General features: G+C 43.4%; 1 protein-coding gene across 1 annotated transcript in view; it reads left to right on the top strand.

Moving 5' to 3' along the window:
• The window catches only part of ABCA13 (ATP binding cassette subfamily A member 13), a 2,470,580-nt gene that overhangs the window by 609,572 nt on the left and 1,839,104 nt on the right, over positions 1-21,904 (top strand). The window contains exon 20 of the mRNA XM_078686273.1: positions 19,038-19,151. Within this exon, the coding sequence (XP_078542399.1) occupies positions 19,038-19,151 (114 nt within the window). The remainder of the gene's footprint in view (positions 1-19,037; positions 19,152-21,904) is intronic.

The following is a 21,904-nucleotide window of genomic DNA, read 5'->3' on the forward strand; positions in this document are numbered from 1 at the left end:
TTTGACAGGGATGTCAATGGTGGATACAACACTAAACCTAAATAAATGTGAAAACTCAAGGCTTAAGATAGCCAATGGAAAAATCATTCAGAAGTTCCTCTGAGGAGCCTCAAAACAGCATGACATCTCCCTTGAGCATCATTTTCGCTACCTTGCCTTAAAATGGTAAACAAATAATGTTTTACTGGAAAGAACAATATAACAGGAATGGCAAAACTGTTTGTCTGGCTATTTTATCATTGAAAGTGATTCCTAATTGATTGTGTGTGGAAGCATAACGGTTGGATAGATGAATAAATGCACATTTGGAGGCAGATAAATTACGCGTACTTTTCAGTCTACAGAGCTACCATCTCCACTATTGTGCACGTTCAGGTTTTTGCCCATGGCTCAGTAATTCTAACTGCATGTTTAAAAGTGCCCTATTCCTCAGTTGTCGGTTGCCCTGTTTAGGTTCATGGTAACTTCCACATAGATGCACACTCAGTAATTCCTGTCTATTTACAAATATGCACCATGATGCATTCACCTTGAATGCTTGCGCATATTTTCATTCATAAGTCTTTTGTGTGAGTCAGACCAGATTTGCTTCATTATTTCAAAGACATGGTGTTATGGGCATATTTGTTGGCATTAATTATATCACTCTAGCACTTATTTATTGTGAGAAAGTGTCTTTTTTGAGTGGCCATCCTAGTTGTTGTGAACAGATGCTGCTGATCTGATTACTCTGGGGCAGGCCCCCTCTGTATGTGCTCTGACCAATAAAACATGGTAAAATTGGCTGAACCTTCTTTGGTACATCTAAGTTTTCACTATGGCCATAGTACATTGTGCAGGAAATTCATCAATGCTAGGGAGGTTAAATGTCACTTTGTAGACTGCAGCATGTTGAATGCCATCTGTCAGGCTACCCAGAGAAAACATAGCTTCATGCCTACAAGTAAAGTGTGAAAGCTGCAGCTTAAAATCTTACAGGCTGACTCATCAAAATGAACCTTTTTGACAGGAGGAAAGCCTACTTTTGAATACTAAAGTGCAGGGTGCCTGCAATTTAAAAGTAGAACATGTAGAAAAACAAGGTTGGCAAGTTGCTTCAGACACTAGCCTACAGAAGCTATTTCACTGTATAGGTGCTGGAGCTTTTTCTATGAAAAATGCTAAAGTACTATTACAACTGCTATTTTTGCATCCTTGGTTTGAAAAAAGCTCCAGGGTACATTCAACCACTGTTTTTAGTCTTTATTAAAAATTAATTCAATGGTGAAATGTAAGTTTTGGTAAATATGATGGAAAAGTGACTTTTAAAATGTTTTATGTTTTTTATCTGAAGCTCCAGTTAGCAAATTAGCTAAAACCTGCCTGAGCATCCCACACTGCCAGCTGTTCTCCTACTGAGTAAATGTGAAACTACCCCCACTTCCAGACATAGAGCACTGCCTAAGGTCTTTTAGCATGATAGGCTTGGAGTGATTTATAGAGCTCAGCTTATCTCAGAAAGGACTATTTGGGAGGCTCCATGAAGGACTTCACTGGGACCAGGATGAGGTCTGTTCATTCATAGTTTATGATAAAGTGTAACTTGGGGAAGAAGGATCTTTTGATCCCAGGGTATAATCCAGCCATCCTGACGCTATTCACAGTGGGAGGGAAGCCTGTCCCAGAATCAGTTTAGTGTGGATAGGTAAGAGGAGAGTTCTCATTACAATGGGCACACAACTAAGTTGACTACCAATCACCTCCAGGGGGAGAAGGTTCTGCCATCTTGATTTTTTGGGAGAATCGGTCACTGTGGCATAGTTTACAGCAAAGCTACTAGGATGTACTGTTAAAGGGAGAACGTTTGCCCTTTGAAACATTTCACTCAATGGTTAGGGAGTTTTCTCCATCTATTATGTAGGGGGCTGCGCACAAAAGTGGCACCACACCCCCAACTCTTCAGAACAACTTGGGACCTGCGAATCAACATAGGAGGAAGATGCCTACTACCTGTGGTATGTAAGGAGAGCAGAATGTCTGGCCCTGTTCTTGCTTGTACCCAGGACTTGGAAGTGACAGGTTAAGCAGGTATACGTTGACCCTGACAGGACCCTGCTAGGCAAAAATCAAGGATGGTCATGGTTTCTGATGAAAGGAGCTAATCTACCTCTCTTCCTAAGACAACGCACTCTCAGTGTGGCCAGTAATACATATAGAGATACCACTGCCATTGGGAAAAGGGAGGTGAGTGGAGAAGGAGACACACAGGTGCAGTTCTGATGGCAATGCAGCTCAGCATGTCCTGTGAATTCACAAGAACATGCTAGACCTTTAGGTTTCTATAGCAAAGGCATACAAAACTATGAAATCATGTCTGTAATTACCATTGATCTCTCCGAAACCCAAAATGCAAGGTTTGCTTATGAGGGTCAGGTCGGGGAAGTACTGTAACTAATCTCTAAGCAACTAGGATACATTCGAAGAATAGAAAGTGTAGGGAGCATCAGTCAAGTGAATCTTCAGACTTGTAATATTCAGTAATTGAAAATGTGATAGAGAAACACCACCTAGTGGGTAGCACAGGATTGTAGGGAAACAGATGTGAAGAGAAAAAGAGTAGTGTGCTCCCTAAGAGGCAAATAACTTCCAAGGGAACTGAGGAAAGGGAAAACCAAAAATGTGTGGGAATGCCAAAATGGGGTGAAGTGAGTTGAGGTATTCAAACAACTGTTGTTGCTAAGCTCATCCCTCCATGATACCTGGACTTTTAACTGTCAAAGACCTTCATAGCCCAGAACCTCTTGACTCCACATGCCTGAAATTTGGAGCCGCAGCTGTGAAGGGCCATTCCATTGTCCACTTTCCCGTCTTCCAGTTTCCAGTCCTGTGTGTGTTTGTGCCACTGATGTAATTTGCTAGGACCCTTGGAAAAAGTTTTCCTAACTTGCAATAGATTTTTTTTGCAGACCTGAAAAATTGAACATCCTGAATCTGAGGCTAATCCCTGACAGTCTACAGGTGCTGTGCCCAAGGTCATAGAAGCACTAAGAGTGATCTTAGGGGTGTTACTTAAAGAAGAAGAAAAGGTTGAGGAAATAAATCAACTGCAGTGGCCATTCAAAAAATACATAATCTCAGTAGGGAGGAAAATCTGGTTTGGGCCAGTCAGTGCTATTTGCATCTCAGAAAAAAGTTTCAGCAGACCCTCATGGCAAAGGTCTCTGGCTTTAATGCACCCTGCTCAGCTATAGCCCCCAAGCTTTTCCGATGAAAATTGAACTCCAAAAGTGAGACCTATTTCCAGTGTAGAAATTGGGACTGCTTAAAGTAAAGGTGGCCCAGAGATCTGGCCAACAGGAGTACTTTGTTGGGCAAGACATTAGAATTTTCCCACTCAGATGTTTTCCCGTCAAAACCAACAACTTTGACAGGACCATATCCAACTCTTTTCAAACATTGACATAACTTTTGTCGGATACTGTCTTTATTCTTGCCCTGCTGGAAGGTTTCCTCTTCCAGAAGAAAGAAAAATGTTAATCTTTGACCGGATCAACCCACTCAGCTTGGCTGAACTTTGATGCTTCACGGTCAGCCTCAACTTGCTCCTGGTCAAGTGCTTCTACATTTAAAATTCCTATATCTGGTTCCCCTGTTTGAATTTTAATCATTGGTATGTATTTTTCTCATTAAATGTAACTGAATTTTTCCTAATTATTTTGGGGGTTTTATTGCGTTTTCTAGTGACCTTTTAACTGTTGACTGCTAAATACTTTACACATTTTCTATATGTTTAGCCTGTCTCCACTGTGCCACTGCCCAGGTATATTTATTGAAATTGTATGTTTTTTTAAAATATTTCTTTTTATTAACGCAAGGCATCACAAATAAATCACAATACAGAGGAAACACTTTTCCACCACATTTACATCTTGTCAGGGAAGAGGGGGGATGGGAATAGGGAACAAGATACATATAACTCAAAAGATTCACCGGGATGGGGTAGTATCAAACACAGAATCTCTGGGTGGCTCACAGATCTCCCCCCTGTACTGGTTCCAAGATCCCCACTCTGATGCCCACTTTTGAGGTCGGCCTCTCACTACATACACAGTCTTTTCACGAAACATACACCAATCCATGTCTTCCTTCCATCCCTCGAGGGCAGGAGTACGCACGGATCCCCAAAGCTGAGCTACATTTCTCTTCTTCGCTATCATATAGCCCAGTGTGGTCCACTTCGTTTGCACCACGGTAAGATCAGTGGGCTCCCAGACATTAAGGAGGCACCTCCTTGCCTCCGGCACCAATGCTACCCCCAAAACCTCATGCATTGTGTCGTGGATCCTACTCCAGTACTCTGCGATACTTCGACATTCCCAAAGGATATGGAGGAATGTGCCCACGAGACCGCAACCCCGTCTACACAAACCTGCTTCAGACAGTCCCATCCTGACAAGGTGGGGTCCAGTGACATAGACCCTGTGCAATATCTTCAATTGCACAAGCCTCAATCGTGCCGGGATAGCGACCTCCCGTGGTGAGGAGATAGCCGACTGCCAATCCTCATCGTCCAGCTCCAAGCCATCTTGCGTCCATTTATCCCTCAGATCTGTGAGAAGATCAGTTCTGTGATTAATCAATTTTCTATATATCAGGAAAATTGTTTTCTCAGGCAGAAGGCCATCTAAAACCCTATCCTCGAGCGGTGATGCCTCCGGTAATTCCTCCCCCGGAGGCAGAGCCGCCTTAAATGCATGCCGGATCTGTGCATAGCGGAAATATTCGGTTATACTCAGCTCAAATTCGCCCTGCAGTTCCTCAAACGTCTCAAACTTCCCTTTATTCCAAACGTGACCGATGGTAGAGATTCCTATCAAATCCCATTTATCGAAACCTCTTGTCTTACACAATCTGCCCAGACTTTCTGAATCAAACAGTGGGGTAGCTAACGTCAACCGGTTTCTCCATCCCATTGAGCTCGTGGCATCGTGCCAGACCTGCGCCGCGTGTTGAGTCGGCCCTGTCAAATTCAGCCTAGCCGGATTAGAGTACAATGCCCTATTATAACTGACTCCCGGGAGGAGCCATCTATCCATCATGTATCCGGGATCGGACACTGACCCGTACGTACCCTGGTTTATGGCAGCCAGCTGGGAAGCCCTGTAATACCGTTTGATATCGGGGAGGGCCACAACCCCATCATACCATGGGAGCGTTAATTTAGATAAAGCAATACGGGGTCTACCATCCCATAATAGGCTACGCTGTAGCCCCTCCACCTCACGGAAATAACTGGCCGGCACCACATCCAGGGTATTTTGGAGAGCATAAAGAAACCGAGGCAGGGACATCATCTTAAAAAGAGAAGGGCGCCCCAACAGCGAGAGGGAAAGTCTCCTCCAACAAGCAGTGTCACTCCTTAGTCTCTACAGAGGAGGAAGAAGATTCCTCGCATACCGAGCCGCTGGATCCAATGAAGTGAAAATTCCCAAATACTTAAAACCTCCTGTATTAATCTGTATCTGACAATTCCGTGGAGGAACCGGGGCTTCTCCACTAAGAACGAACAAGAGAGATTTCTCCCAATTTATGGACAGTCCTGAATTTCTACCAAAGGAGGCCAAAACATCACACACCACTATAAGGAATTTCCTAGGGGAGGTCAAATAGAGCAAAATGTCATCCGCATATAACGAGATTCGGTCTTCCCACTCCGCAGACCACCGAATACCACGGATGGAAGGTTCCCAGTGAATCCAGGCTGCCAATAGTTCCAGTGCCAACGGAAAAAGAAGGGGAGAGAGGGGACAACACTGTGACTTTATATAATTTTTGGTATTGAATTTAATTTAACTTTTCTCAAGTGAAATTTTAAAGGAGTGATATTATATTTAAATCTGATTATATTGTATTACTTTGGCTTGCAGCCCTGATGAAGTTGATTGGCATTGATAATTGCCCAACGAAACACGTGTTGGCTGGTGCTGATGTATAATGAAGTTGTGAAATCTGAATTTTGAATTGACTTTTTGAAAAACGTGGAACTTTGGAAAACCTCGAGTGAATAAAGAACTCGTTAAACAGAAAAGAACTTTGGACTTAAATTTCCTATGTTACTATTTTTGATCCCAGTGATTGACTACTGATCAGTTGAGAAATTGCCTATTTATATGAAAAATTCTTTTGAATTTAATGTGATCAGGCTTATACTATTGTATTGCTGTTGCTGATAAATATAGCAATAGAAATTTGATTGCTCGACAGGATTTTGAACACTGTCTAGTGCCCCGGCCAAGACGAAAAGACGACGAAACCTGATTGTTTACCACGACCTGGGCAAGCGGTTCCGTATATAACAAACGCACCCACCGAATGAAACCTGGACCAAATCCAAATTTAGCCAGCACTGCCCACAGATACGGCCATTCTACAGTGTCAAAGGTCATTGTTGCATCCAGTGAGGCTATTATGGCCGGCTCCCGTAGGGTATGCGCCCTAGCTATCACTTCTTGCAACCTACGCAAATTTAGAGCTGTGTTCCATTGAGGAATAAAGCCCGACTGATCCGGGTGTACCAGTCCACTAATCACTTTAATCAGCCTATTAGAGAGAAGTTTGGCAAGTATTTTAGGTTCCGCATTCAATAACGAGATGGGCCTATAAGAGGCACAGCTAGTTTTTGGTTTCCCCTCTTTATGGATGACCACCACCGAGGCCACTCTCTGATCATAAGGCAGTATCCCTTTCTCACCGGCCTCCACAAACATAGCTTTAAGACGAGGAGCTAGCTTATCCAGTCTTAGCTTATACAACTCAATTGGGAGCCCATTGGGACCCAATGCCTTACCAGAATTCAGGGATCGTATTGCTAAAGCTATTTCATCGGCTTCGAGGTCACTATCCATAAATTCACGATCCTCCGCTGACAAACATGGGAGCTGGATATCTCGAAGCAACGAGTGGGAGTCCTCCTCTGGTCGATCCGAGACCGAGGTATACACGGTTTGGAAATATTCCGCGAAGCTATCTACAATATCCTGGGGGTCTGTAAGCCGAACCCCCTCAGCTTTCACTAGCTCTGGGACTACCCGATCCGCCCTATCCTTTTTGTCCAGCCAGGCAATGAGTTTCCCTGCCTTATCTCCGAGGTCATACAAATGGCCCTGCTGCTCCCTACTAAGGGCCCTGGCATTATCAGTGACAAGAGATCTATAGTCAAATTGTTTAAGAGTCAGAACATGCAGTCTGGCGCGTGTTACCTCCCGCTCCAGGTCCAATTCCAGGCGACCTATCTCAGCCTCTGCTTCAACAACATCTTTGTCCCTCTCTCTTTTTGTCCCGGCTATCAACGACAGAGCTTGACCCCTGACAACAGTCTTGAAAGCTTCCCAGAGCGAAACAGAAGAAGACACTGATCCCGCATTATCAAGGAAATAATGTTCTAGAGACTTAACAAGATCCTTACGTAATCTGGGGTTACGTATATGCCATGGATTAACAGGGGCAACCCTACCCGCCGAACACGATGCAACACAGAACCGAAACCAGAGTGCCTCTAGCAAGATGTCTCATCAACATAAGATGCATGGGCCGCGGGCACTAAACAGTAATCTAAGCGGGAAAGACTACCATGGGCCCCAGAATGAAATGTATATTGCCTCTGATCCGGGTGCAGTAGTCGCCAGCAATCGACCAACCCCATAGAATCAAGGAAGTCGGGCAACAATCTCTGAGCACGCCCGTGTCCTGCTGGGGATGCCTATCTAGAACTCCAGAAACCACTGCATTAAAATCTCCCCCCAATACCAGTAACCCCCTCGGCAGATCAACAAGAACCTTTCCCAAATCAACAAAAGTAACGGCCTGCATACCCGGTGGAACATATACCGACACTAGGGCAAGGACCTGCCCCTCCCAACGACCCGTTACCCCAACATATCTGCCTCTGTCATCCTCAATAATAGAGTCAACAACCAATGGAAGTGCCCTTCTAAACAGGATACCAACCCCCCTGGAGCCTAAAGTGAAGCCAGCGTGGGCCACCAACCTGTACCCCATTCTATGCATCGCCCTACAGGAGCTACCCACCAAGTGTGTTTCCTGAAGCAAGACCACATCAGGCGCCCTACGTTTAAGATACTGCAAAACCACGCTTCGTTTAATTTTATCCCCAACCCATTCACATTCCAGCTCAATACCCTCAGTTCCCTACCTCCATCATCATACATCAAACGGAAGTGACAATCCTCTGATCGTTGCAACACATAAATGTTACTTAATGATTCGATGCCTTGAACAAAAAACATAAACACCATAAAATGATTAAGTAAGGATGTGTCACACAAAAATGCAAATGCAAAAACAACAATTGATGGACAGAATGCAGAACAATGTCATACATTCACCCCAGTGCAGAGATCTGGGCCTAAATCCATCGTTTTTTTGCACTCCACAAAAAAAAACAATGGATTTAGGCCCAGATCCTTGTACTGGGGTGAATGTATGACATTGTTCTACATTCTGTTCATCAACTGTGTTTTTTGCAATTTCACCCCGAGTGGGCTGGGGATGCTCAGACGTGAGTCCCAGGCTCTCCACACCACTGGAGCCAAGCTATCCAGGCTGATGAAGGCTGATAGCCAGAAACTGGTCCTTGGATGCTTGATTCCGGTCTGGGAAAGACATGGCTTGGTAGTTCGGACTGGACTATTCCCATGAGGCACAGGGTCAGAGCTGATTTGCATATAGCCAGTGTCTAACCCAGGGTGGTGTGGAGAGCAAAGAAAGATGGATTTAGGCCCAGATCCTTGTACTGGGGTGAATGTATGACATTGTTCTACATTCTGTCCATCAACTGTGTTTTTTGCAAACACAAAAATGCAAAACATCCCCCAATTCCCCTTCCCCCACCCCCCACCCTGCACCCTGCCTAATGCCTATGCGCATCCCCAACTAGCAGTCTGCCTGTTGCCCCTTTTTAGCCCCAACACTAATCTACAACTAACTAGAGGTAGAAAATAGAGGGAGGACCCACTCAGCTTATCACCCACCCCGCCCCCCGCTCCATCACAGCTACCCATTCTAAGTCAATGTAGGACTACACTTGTTCAGACGTAGCTAATCAAGAGAGATGTCACGTATCCATACCATCCCCGACAACAAGAACCCGCCATTTAACCCAAGAACACTTTTACTCTTGGTTATTGATCTTCCGTTTCGTCCCGGTGTTGATCCTCCTCGTCAGCCGCGGCAACACTGTCCAACCAATCCGACACCACCTCGGGATTGTCAAAGAACCATGTCTTCCCCTTGAGCTCCACTCGGAGTCGGGCTGGGAACATCATTGCATTCTTTAGCCCCTTGTCCCTCAGTCTCCTTTTAACCGCTAGGAAATTCTGACACTGTTTTTGAACCATGTGAGTAAAATCTGGAAAAAAGGAAAGGGTTGCATTTTCGTACTTCAAGGGCGGACCATTTCGTGCAGTTTGCAGGATGACGTCTCTGTCTCGAAAATTTAGGACCCTTGCAATCATGGGATGGGGTGGAGCCCCCGGCCGTGGTGAAATTGTATGTTTAACCCAACAAGATTTGGACTTATTGCGTGGGAAAGACTTACATCCTCCCCAACTAGTAAAGCAGTTTCTTGCAGTAATCATTCAAGAATATTGAGCTTTTCACCATCATCTGATATCTTTAGAATACACCCAGGTTTGGAGCATCACACAGTAATACTGTTCTATTTCCTTTGATAAATATCAACAAGAATGTCACACTGACTAAGTATATAATAATTAAAAAGTTTTGATGCTTATGACTCTGTAGCCTTTCAGTGATATCTTTACTTGTTCAATATTCCGTATGCTCTCAGCAGCACAAGGGTGTGTTACTATAGGTCGTAATTGGAGGTCCCTCTGAGGTGAGTAGAAATGAAGCAGTACCTAGGGTCATTACAAGTGGTCTATTTGACATAGTCAAAAAGGGTGTAATTTTTTAAGCCAATACTAGAGGTCCCTCTAAAGGGTGCAGAATGAATGCAGTACCTTGGGTCATTACAAGAGGTCCCATAAACAGGTCCAGAATGAGACCAGTACATAAGATTGTTACTTGAGGCTCCTGTGAAGTTAGCAGAATACGGGCAATGCTTCTGATTATTGCTAGTACATCTAACATCACCAGAAGCTGAGCAGACTTTTAGAAGCATGTATAAATAAATGTATTAGACTCACAAAAGTAAGCAAGGCATCCCAAAAACATTTTGCCAGCATTTCAGTGCAGGAGTTTTGCTGAAATATTCTACATGTTACTGAAGATGCAAATCACCACAGCTAGTTGGTGAAATGCATCATGGAATGATCCACTATTGTGTCCTGAAAAAAGTGTAACTTTACATTCCACTTAATCGATTCCCACATTTTTTTACTCAATAGTAAAGTTAAGCAGAACTTAAATGTCAATAATACATTAGTAGACCAAGACTTACCCTAACAGAAAGAGATGCTACTTTGCTTAAGTGTGCTGCAATACATTTTTTTACTTTAGTAATGTTATTTCTGGGATTGTGTACTCAATGAATGGGAAGTCACAGATGAACTGATAATGCTTTTGCATGAAGTGCCACATCAGCAAGAGTGTGGTTTGAAGTAGCTTGTGTGCTTGCACTTTACTTGACTAAATAAGGCATTTCAAAGTGATTTAAATGAAATAGTGCTTGAAAAAATATCAATGCAATCCAAATTTCTGGTATTTAATATGTACATTTCAACAACTTGGTTTCATGGGATATTTACAATAGAGGCTTGAATAAAGCATGTAGTGCAGTTGACTGAGAGCTTCATTCCGATGTCGGTGGGCCCGCCACCAACAGGCTGTCGGTGGTGGGCCCACCAACATCCATTGAAGCAGTCCGATCGCCAGATTGTGATCCTGTGGTCAGAGGTATCGGTTGTAGGGACCGGCTGCTGCTTTTCCAACAGTCTCAAGGAGCAGTGGTGGGACCATAATCCCTGCAATAGGGGCAGTGTCTGCAAATGCATCGCAGTAGGGATTACAAAGTCCATTTCCCTTTGCCTGCATATGGCAGTCCAACCGCCATGTACAGGCCGACGGAAAGGGATTTTGGGGGCGCCTAGCAGGACTCCTGCCTCTCCTGAGCCTCTGCTGTGGAGCCCGGGGGACACCCATGGTGCCCCCGAAACATCCATGCACACAGTGCCAGGCAAAACATGGTTCTTTTCACACAGTGCAGGGATGTTTCTAATCATGCCTTTTGCATTGAGGCTTGTTTCCAGGCTGTAGCACAAGTCTCAATGCAAAACGGCATGTTTCTGACTGTCTACATGGCGGTCAGATTATAATTTGGAGTTCGGACCGCCGCCTACTTGTTGGGTGGTCCCGATCCTGAAACTATGGTGGTCAGACACTCGTCCGACTGCCATCGTAATCAGCCCTCGAGATCTGAATGTCTTGCATACTATATCAGAACAAAATCACCTAAAAAAAATGAGTTGCTATTTTTCCAATCAGTGCTGAATCCTTTCATCTAATACAATCAGGTCAAACAGGGGACATTTCTGATGAGAGTGAATCACAAATGAGACAAACTCTTTTTAGATCACTGAAAAATCACCAATGCAAAATGTGTACCCAAATGAATAACTCACAAATACTCTTATAGACTAATATAAAATGTAAATGACATGCCAAACAGGTTGTGGCTGAAGGTGGCTGTTCAAAGCAAGCCATTGTCTAAACTGGTGTGAACCCAAATCCGGCTCTGTGTGTATTTGTGGGTGTTAGTGACATGGGATCTAAAGCCAGACCTAACAATGATTTAAGAAACTTTAAAAACATGATTTACTCTCCGAAAAAATATAAACTAAAAAAATAAGATGTTATTTTTTGACAAAATTCAATTTGAGTTGCATATATGTATTGCTTGAAATGTAGACAAAATCTTACCTTACACTTCTTTAAATACAGAGGACTATATTTTATAAATTAATGTGTGCTGCCTGTGTTACAATAAATTGGACACTTTGTTTAATGTTGGGCCATATTATATACTGCATGCCTGACGATGGATTGCACTGAATAGTGAACACATGCTTCAAGTATGAAATCACATAATGTACCTACTTCAATCCACCCTTGAGTAGCACCTGTTAACAACCTTATGGCTTAATATATAACAGTGTTAATATTCTCACCGTTAATTATCCTTGTATTTGCAGAGGTCTCCTGGTCACTGTGAGGAGAAGGGTTTCCACCCGAGGTTACCCATTTTATGAAGGCTCTCCGACCTCATGCGAAGTAAAGCAATTATGTTCTTAAGCAAATGCTCTGATCAGAAAGGTCAAGGGGCTCTCGAAGATGGGAAAGTTTGATTTAAATTTGGGTGCTTATTAAAGGATATCACATTTCTGTGAAAAATGCTTAATTAAGGGGTGAACCCACCATTGGAAATTACTACACCACAGGGATAGTAACCCTCTTTAAAATTAAGCACTTGCTTAAAAAAACTACAGATTTTCTATTCACTCACAAATCGAAAGCAGGTACTCGAATTGACCATCTAGTGATTATGATATATATGATGGGCAGCCTTTAAAAATGTAAAATTGGGAGACACTTAGGCTCCAGCTTTTTTATTCCTGTGGCATGTAATATGTAGGTGTAATAGGTATATATCACTCAATAACAATACTTAGTGCTTTTGCTTTTTAAAAATAAAAAATAATGTAATTGAAATTCAGCTCAATACTATATATAAAATAACAATACAGTGTGCATATACAGTTTAATGAATACACAAAAGTGGGCTGCCCCTTGAATCAATTCCTAAGTTCTGTAGAGTTGCACTACCAGTGCGGGCATCTCATAAAAAGTTACGAACTGGCCTCACACACCGCCCGGTGTCATGCTTCATCATCGGCTGTCCTCGCCCTCTAAAAACTTGCTTTGATAGAGGGCGGGCACACACCTGGAGACAGGGATGCACTTCTAAATCTAAGTGATGGCCATGGGGGAGTGATAAGTGATTTAAACCATTACATTAGTCCATGTGCTATGTTTATTCAAATGGTAAATGTATGGTGGTTAAAACCTGTGGACGGTGGTATGGGATATTATTCTCCCTTCTCCGTGCATATACAGTTGAAGCCACATGCCGTTGGCTCTTCTCTAACTAGAGACCAGTTTTAAACTCAAGTCAAAAGGCACACCTTCAGGCCTCTGTGGTGTTTTTTCATTTGTTTTACAGCCACCCTAATACAAGTTTCTTGTGCTCAAGGACACCACAAGCTCTTAAACTGCAATATTTGATATGATGCACAATCCTGCATTCAGGTTTTTCTTTGTAATGTGTGTCACAGAGACAATCCATGGCGGACACACAGAACTTGCCTCTGTGGATCTCTCTGGTCTGTGGACTCACGCTTCACCACCAACTTAAGACAGGATTTTTCTGACTCCTGGCTGGCCATGGCAGGAGATATGGTCCTATTCATACTTGTCACACAAAAGCATTGAAGCCCATCCACATTGAAGTGCTCATCTGTACCCTCAAAGGGGTAGAAAGAGGTGGGCATGAGGACATATAGGATGCAGTAACAGAGTCTGAAGAACAGTTGCACCGTGTGCCAAATACTAACACTAATGAAATTATATTTCTTTTAATGTACATCATCTTGGAAACTGCAGTACATGGCTGGGGTTTAGCAGCACCATGGTTGATAAAAGACACTTATTTAAAAACAACTGCTTACTGTCCACTATTTCCCTTTGAGAACTGGTGTCCATAGCTCTCTGGGGAGATGGAGAATTAAAGGTTCCCATGATTCGGGGAGGTTAATAGCTACCAACTTTGTGAACTCTGCATGGATTTCAGCATGGATTGTAGTGTTCAACCCGACCGAGCCCCCCTTTTGCTACCTTATGGATACTCTCCAGGCCAACACAGAGTCTATGAGATTCTGAAGTTGAATCTTATTGTCTGTTGGAGGCAAACAGGGACAGATTGAAGGCATCAAGAATAAAGTGTGTTAAAGTCCCTTGCAGGCACTGATCCTTCCCCTGCGCCTATATAGATTTTATTTTGCTCTTTCAGGCTTGTAAATCTCCTATAGAACCTCATGCAGCTTTCAAATGGTCATCCAGCATCTGTTGGTCTCCTCATTAAGTCAGAAGTTGCTCTACAGGGTGCACTCTAGCAAACCTTTTCACAGCAGAAAGTGCTCTCCTTCCCTAAAGACAGTCTAGTAGCACTTGACTTGGACTTGGTCCCAGCTTGCGTCACATATCTGAAAGCAGTGATCCTGGCCTTGGCACACAGCAATCATCCAATCCACATTGAAGTGTGACTCCTCTCTATTCAGTGCTTATCCACAGAGATGGCCAATGTGTTTAGTTGCCGCCTTTTAATGTAGGGGGCATCTCCATTCAGACCAAGCATGGCCACTGCTTAATAACGTCATGCTGAGGACCTTCTTAATAGCAAGTTTTACTGGCTATGTAGGTTGATTAGTCTTGACTTGAAGATAAGAACTGTTGCCCTCCACTACCTCCTTTGACTCCAGATTTGAAAGGACAGGTGGAAGGTGAAGAAGGAAGGCTGAAGAAAAATTCAGAGTTCTTGAAGGGGGAAAAATCTATTTTATACAAAACGCTTTCAAAGTTACAGGCACATTAAATTCCCAGCAATGGCAGTAGAGAAAAAATGATTCTGGAAAACAAGAGCTGTGACACACCAGCAAACAGTTCCAATGTCCTTATGTAGGGTTTTCAAAAACGTACTATCTGGAGTAAAAAAATGTATTAGGAAGAAATTTTCCCTGACTGTGTCCCAAGTCCCTACAAATTATATTAGTATATAGTATAGTAATTTTATTAAAATTATATTAGTATATAGTATAGTAAATTATATTAGTATATTAGTATTAGTATATTAGTATTAGTATATTGTGCAGTTGAGAAAGATTGTCCACCCCACAAAGTGGCAACAAATGTTAATACAAGAGTCTACTCATAGCACCAGAATTGTCAAGCATAAGTCAAGAGAAAATATGCCCAAAAAAAAGAATTACCTGACCATCACAGTACTTTTAAATTCATGCGGAACCCTAAGGTTCGACAGGAGGAACATATTACAGACGAGCACTCTTCGAGACTTCCTCTGGGCTAATTTTAGCCTGTTCAGGTGTTTGTATTTATTTGACATACTCTGCCAGCAAATAGATAGAGACAGGCGGGAGGAAGGTGAGGTAAGAGCTCCTTGCTAGGAGAAGGCAGAGGCAAATATAAAGGAAGAGTATGACATTGCTCACCAGATACTTAAACTCACTAAAGTGAAACTCTGGGGAAAGTAGAGGAATGTTCCAGTGCATGATCCCTGAGTAAAGAACTGAACAACCTTACCCAAATCCATTTTGTGATACCATTGGCTCAAGGGGAGTCCAAAACATAATCCTTGCTCAACCTAGCAAAAACTCACACAGAGATCCACCTTCTCATCTTGCACTGCACATACAGTGAACATATGCCTTTCACATAATGGGAGTTAAAGGTACCAGTTAAACGGGACTGGTGAGACCTTTTAAACAGGAGTGACCTGTGGGAATCTCCTCTTGAAGGAGACAGGTAAAAAGGCCTGCCCCTTCACTAGAATCAAAGTTGGCACCACCACCAAGTTCACAAAGCCAAGGTATAGAAAGCAGTGGCCAATCCCTAAAACAGGGTTTAACTTTGGGTTCCCTCTCAACCTCAGAGTCACACTTTGGGGTCTCAGTCTAAGTAAACAAGGTGATCCCTCAGTGACCATGTGTGATTATCATGTTCATTGAGGTAGAAATCTAAAGCTCAGTGACTGCACAAAAAGAAGTAACGTAGGACAAGGTTGCACAGTATCTAGAACCATGAAAGGAACATTTCGGTCACAACATGATATCATGGAGTGACCTAAGTATAATTATAGCTTACTTTGGCCAAGGTGGATAGAGGGATGAAAAAAGAAATGGGACAACCGAACTGCAGACAGAAGCACAGGGCAATAGTCATGAATCTGAATCTGAACCTTTTAATGATATAGCGGGCAAGTGAACCCATGGGTTGTTAAGAACCATCAGAAAGCCCTTGCTTTTTAGCGTGCAGCACATTGCATTCCGAGGCTTGTAGTTGAATTTGTAATGTAGTAGATATGTAACCAAATTTCTAAGTGTGCCAACTGCTGTTGGCTGCAAAGCAAAGAATGACTGAGGGTGTCACACATGGAATGGAATTAACTGGCAATTTTGAAATTTAAAACAGTACTACGCTCTAAAAGTGTAATACTGCAGTCCTGCAGAATACATTTTTCATAGTTCCGTGAGAGGTGGTAGAACTAAAATGTAGGATGTGGGAAGCAACACAATTTAAAACATTTTGAAAATGATAATAATTTAAAATTGATCACTGTGGAATTATTGCTCAATTGCTATTGGCCTCCATCTTAAACAATTTGTGGTTATGAGTTATGCTTGACTCGTCCACCCAATGCATAGTAAAATCTTATTGACTTTTCTAAATGAAAATTTACAATAAGAACTAACTTAATTTTATGTATATATTTTTTCCACATAAATGATATGAAAACCTGACGGGTTTTACATTTTGGCAGGCTGGCAAGTATAGCTTTGGGTACAAGACCTTCCTAGCTATTTACATAGTGGTGATGTATACAAATCTTTCCCAATGTAAAACCCAATTCTTATTTACCAAAACAGAACTTATTGGAAGGAAATGCATGCAAAGTCTAATTATACATGGGTAAATCGTAGCACTCTTATACATTTACAAGTTTAAGTTTAGGGTAGGCATTACAGATATCTTGTTTTGCAGCACTAAACAATGGAATGGACATTGCCATAAATATGTACTTTTGTTGGGTAACCACCTATACTTGTGGGCCCGTGTTCACCACCAAAATGTACTCAAATGCTCTGTCAAATGCAGGAAAAATATCTTTTCAATGTTGGAGGGGAGGTGAACCCTCCAATCTTCATCACTGATTAAGGGAATGGGTCACTCCTTGAGGAAAAGTAGGGGCTGATTATGATGTTGGTGGGTCCTACACCAATAGCAAGTCGATGTCGGACCCACCAACACCTGCCCCTGTAGTCCACCCACTACATTACGAAGTGGCAGGCGGAGATATCGGGTAGAGGGCTCATCCTCGGCTCTGGAAAGGCTGTCAGAAAGATACCATAATCTCCTAATGACATCGGCTCTTCCAACGGGTTTATGATGTCATTTTCCAACAGTCTTTCCATGTCGGGCCTTTCCGACATGGAGAGGCTGTCGGAAAATGACTTTGGGGGCCACTAGCAGGGCCCTCTTCCGCCCTGGATCTACGCTATGGGGCCTTGGGGGCACCTATGGAGCGCCCCTAAACATCCCTGCACCATGTGGCTGCCACAAAGTGCAGGGATGTTTACAAACATCCATTTCACCAAACCAGCTTGTGCTGTGGGCCTCTACTGTCCACTGCACAGCCTGCCATACTGAAATGGGTGTTACATCCAAATTATGAGAACGGAACAGCTGATCAATGGTCGGGCGTTTCCAGATCGATACGTTATCCTGATATCATAATCAGCACCTTAGTCTCTCCGTGGAGAAAATAAAATAGTTAATAGCTTGTGTAATATTTGCACATTTGCAGTCTTCCATTTGTATATTTGGCCCTAGGCGAACATTGCCAGATTACTATCAACTCATTTAAGCGATGAGTACAAGCTGTGCTTTAAAGAATGAGGTATTTAACATACTGGTATATACCATTACCCAGTATAATAATTTTGAACTTGGTAATGAGGTATAACATGTAGAATCAGTTTTAATCACACCAAATTCCTCATGCTTTTGTTTATCTTCCAAGCTTTTTCTGCCAATATATTTGAAGATGTTTGAGCTGCCAAAATCTTTCAGGGGTTCACGTTGGGACTTTGATAATTTCAAACAATTTAAATGTTAGATCCCTTCCCAAATTTTTTTGCACATACTTCAGAATTTAACCAGGAGCTTTTAATCAGGGCAATAGAATTTGACTGCCCCCAGCTGATTTTACACTCTATGTGAACCAGTGGTTGAAACAATGCTATATTTGGATATTTTCACCACTTGAGCACATCAAGAATGAAACTGACGGTTGCATTTGAGCTAAAATGTCGAATTGCACTGGTTGATTTATACTTTCTATCAGTAAGGGTCAGTATTCAAAAGGAATACAATGATACTGTCTCTGCATATGCATTATGGTTTTATTGCATAATAGGGATTACTAATTAGATTACAATACCATCAAGGTTCCACAGCAACGTTTCTTAGAGGGATATACTCCAATACTGAGATGGATCTTTTGCTCTGGATATAGGGGAATTGGCAACACCTTTTTTGTAAATGTACCAATTGTGGGCAGAAACTGTTTGCACCAGGTAAAATTATAGCAAAATGTATGCCCATTGGAACAACTAAACAGTAATCTTGACCCTACTAGAAATAATATGTCTGCACATTTTTTTATGCCTGCCCTTTGCTACTTAACCCCTTCCGCGCTAATGACAAAGCCAGCTTGTCATGGGCGTTACCTGTGCTACGCGGATGATGAGCTGGCTTTGTCACAAACCGCGCGATTTTCAAAAATCAGCGCACAGCGGGAAAACCCGCTAGCGCGCATGCGGTTCAGTCCTCATGTGTCACCTATTTATGACATCATGCCTTTAGCATTGCATACTGTTATTATATTAGTTTTATAAACTAATGTGCACATATCAACTTCTAATCAGATATTTTCAGTTTGCTACAGCTGCTTCTTTGGGCTTACACTACCATTGCTCACTGCTAAACAAGTATTATCTTTTGTCAAATTGTTGGATTTATCATTTTTAGATAAGTACTAGGAAGTTGCAAAATATGTATCTAGTAATTTGTATACTTCATTGGATCTTGAAATGTCAGAGACAGTATCAAAGCAACCTTTGTTCTTTCCAAGTTTCTGATGTTGTTTCATTTCAATTTATAACCCACAGGCAAATCATATATTTGATCTTATGAATAACTTGAAGACTTACTCTGAGGCTTGGCTGAGCATGTCAAAGATCTTTCAAACAACTGGACAGTTCTTTATGGTCAACAACCTCCAGGTTTGTAACCCCGACAAAAATATGTGTTTAAATCTAAATTGAAATGCTGCTAAGGATCCAAAACCATTTAAAATGTTAAGGATTAAGCAAACCTTCAACAACTGATATGTTGCTTCTTCTCCTGGTGTGTGACAAAGTCCTATACAAAATAATACATCCAGAGAAGCATATGATCGTAATGTGAGAGAGGAATATTGAGAACCTTTTAATATTTTTAGCAATTTTTGTAGCACATGACATTGTCTGAATTATTTCTTGGAACTTGAATGTCAGGTGTTATGTGTCTTCTTATTAAAGATATGTTTTATCTACTTTTTTTTTTTTTTTTTTGGTTAAAAACTTTTATTGAGCAATCACATAAAATTACATAGATGGGCCCACAACCACACGGGCTGGCCGCTAAGTCGCATAGTACGACACATGAAATAAACAATCATTTCCTAGGTCAGGCCAAATCGTAGAACGAGATTGCTACAGACATAGAACAGGATACAACAATTTTCTATATAAAACATAAAAATACCCAACACAAACATAAGGCGAGTGCAATAATCAAGTCAGCCCAAATAGCAGAGGGGGAGGTCACGAAACAGGAGAACAAAAATACATCAATGAGAGTCGGGAAGGCCGTGAAGGGGGGGGGGAGCAGGGAGGACAGGAAAATCCTAGAACAGAGCGAAAAATTTCGGGAACGTCAGCCTAAGGAGACAGGGTAACATCGGAGGTGGCAACCAAGGGAGGGGTACAAATTTCTCCACGGTACGCATTCCATTGACCCCAAATTTTCGTCCACGCCCCCGGCCTGCCCCTAGCCATGTAGACTGTCTTCTCACGGAACATGGACCAGTCCATGTTGTCCTCCCACACTGAAACATCAGGAGGTCGGGATGCGCCCCAGAGTTGCGCAATGTCACGCTTCGCGACCATGTAACCCAGGGTCGCCCATCTAGTCTGGGCCACAGAGTAATCGGAGGGTTCCCACACATTCAGCAGACATCGACGGGCCTCAGGCCGCAGGTCAACACCAGTCACCTCAGTCATCAACGCAAGCACATCCACCCAATAAGCTGCCACCACAGGACACTCCCAAAGTATGTGCATAAAGGTAGCGCTCATCCCACAGCCACGCCTACACAAGCCATCCGGGGAAAAACCCATCACGACCAGACGCGGACCAGTCACATACACCCGGTGGAGGATCTTAAGTTGCACCAAACGAAGACGGGCGGGAATGGCGACCTCCTTCGGGGAGGAGAGTGCCGACTGCCAGTCCTCGTCATCTAGTTCCAAGCCATCACCTACCCACATTTCTCGGAGTCGGACCAACAAATCAGCGCGATTATGAATCAGCTTCTTGTAGACGAGAGAGATGGTGCTGTCGGGCAAGTGTCCATCTAGTATACGATCTTCAAGGGGGGAAGACTCGGGCAAGGCCACATCAGGAGTCAGAACCGAGGCCAAGGCATGTCGGACTTGCAGATACCGGAAAAACTCTCTATCACTCAAGTCGTATTCCGCCTTAAGGGCCTGGAATGATTTCACGCGACCATTCACACAAACGTCACCCACTTTACAAATCCCGATCACATCCCAGCGGTCAAAGCCCTTAGAAGACCAGAGACATCCCAAACGTTCAGAAGCATAAAGCGGAGTCGCCAGCGTCAGCCGATTCTCCCATCCCAAACTCACATTCGCTGCGCGCCACACGTTGACCGCTGCCCTGGTCGGGCCCACAAGATGGCGCCCGGCCGATCTGGAGTATAGCGCTCTATTAAAATCCCCTCCCGGCAACTGGAGCTTATCCATCTCAAACGCCGGATCGCGACCCGGCGAGTACATCGCATGGTTAATGGCCGATAGCTGGGCTGCCCAGTAGTACCTCTTGATGTCGGGGAGTGCCATGCCCCCGTCGTACCAAGGGATAGTAAGTTTCGCAAGGGCTATATGTGGACGCCCATCCCAAATCAATTGTCTTTGCAGACTCTCGATTTCTCTGAAATAAGTAGCAGGAACATCGTCGAAAGAATTCTGAAGGGCGTAGAGGAACCGCGGCAAAGACATCATTTTAAAGAGAGCAGCCCTACCCAGAGGAGACAGGGGCAGCTTACGCCAACGGGCCACATCCAGTCGCAATCTTAGAAGCGGGGGGAGGAGATTACGCTCAAACCGGAGGGAGGAATCCCGGGTAATAAAAATCCCTAAATACTTGAAGCCAGACTGGACCACCTGGATAGGGAATCTGGCCGGCAAAGAGGGCAAAACACCCGAGAGAACATACACACAGGACTTAGCCCAATTAATAACAAGGCCCGAGTTAGCACCGAACGAAGTAAGAACATCAAATAAGACGTTCAAAGATTTACGCGGGGATGTCAAATAAAGAAGAATGTCGTCCGCGTAAAGAGAGACGCGGTCTTCAAAGTCCGGTGACCAACGGATCCCTTTGAGGGAGGGTTCCCATCGAAGCCACGCAGCTAACGGTTCCAAGGCCAGCGCGAAAAGCAATGGAGACAGGGGGCAACCCTGACGGGTCCCTCTACCAAGGCTAAAGGGGACAGAAACTCTACCATTCACCACCACTTGCGCTAAGGGTTCCACATACAACAACTTCACCCATCCAATAAATTCAGGTCCAAAACCAAATTTTTCGAGAGCTGCCCAAAGATAGGGCCACTCAACCGTGTCAAAAGCCATCGAGGCGTCTAACGAGGCCAAAATGGCCGGCTCCGTCAGAAGCCCCGCCCTCGCAACAG

The sequence above is a fragment of the Lissotriton helveticus genome, chromosome 4_1 (assembly GCF_964261635.1).
Source record: "Lissotriton helveticus chromosome 4_1, aLisHel1.1, whole genome shotgun sequence".
Taxonomy (NCBI): Eukaryota; Metazoa; Chordata; class Amphibia; order Caudata; family Salamandridae; genus Lissotriton; species Lissotriton helveticus.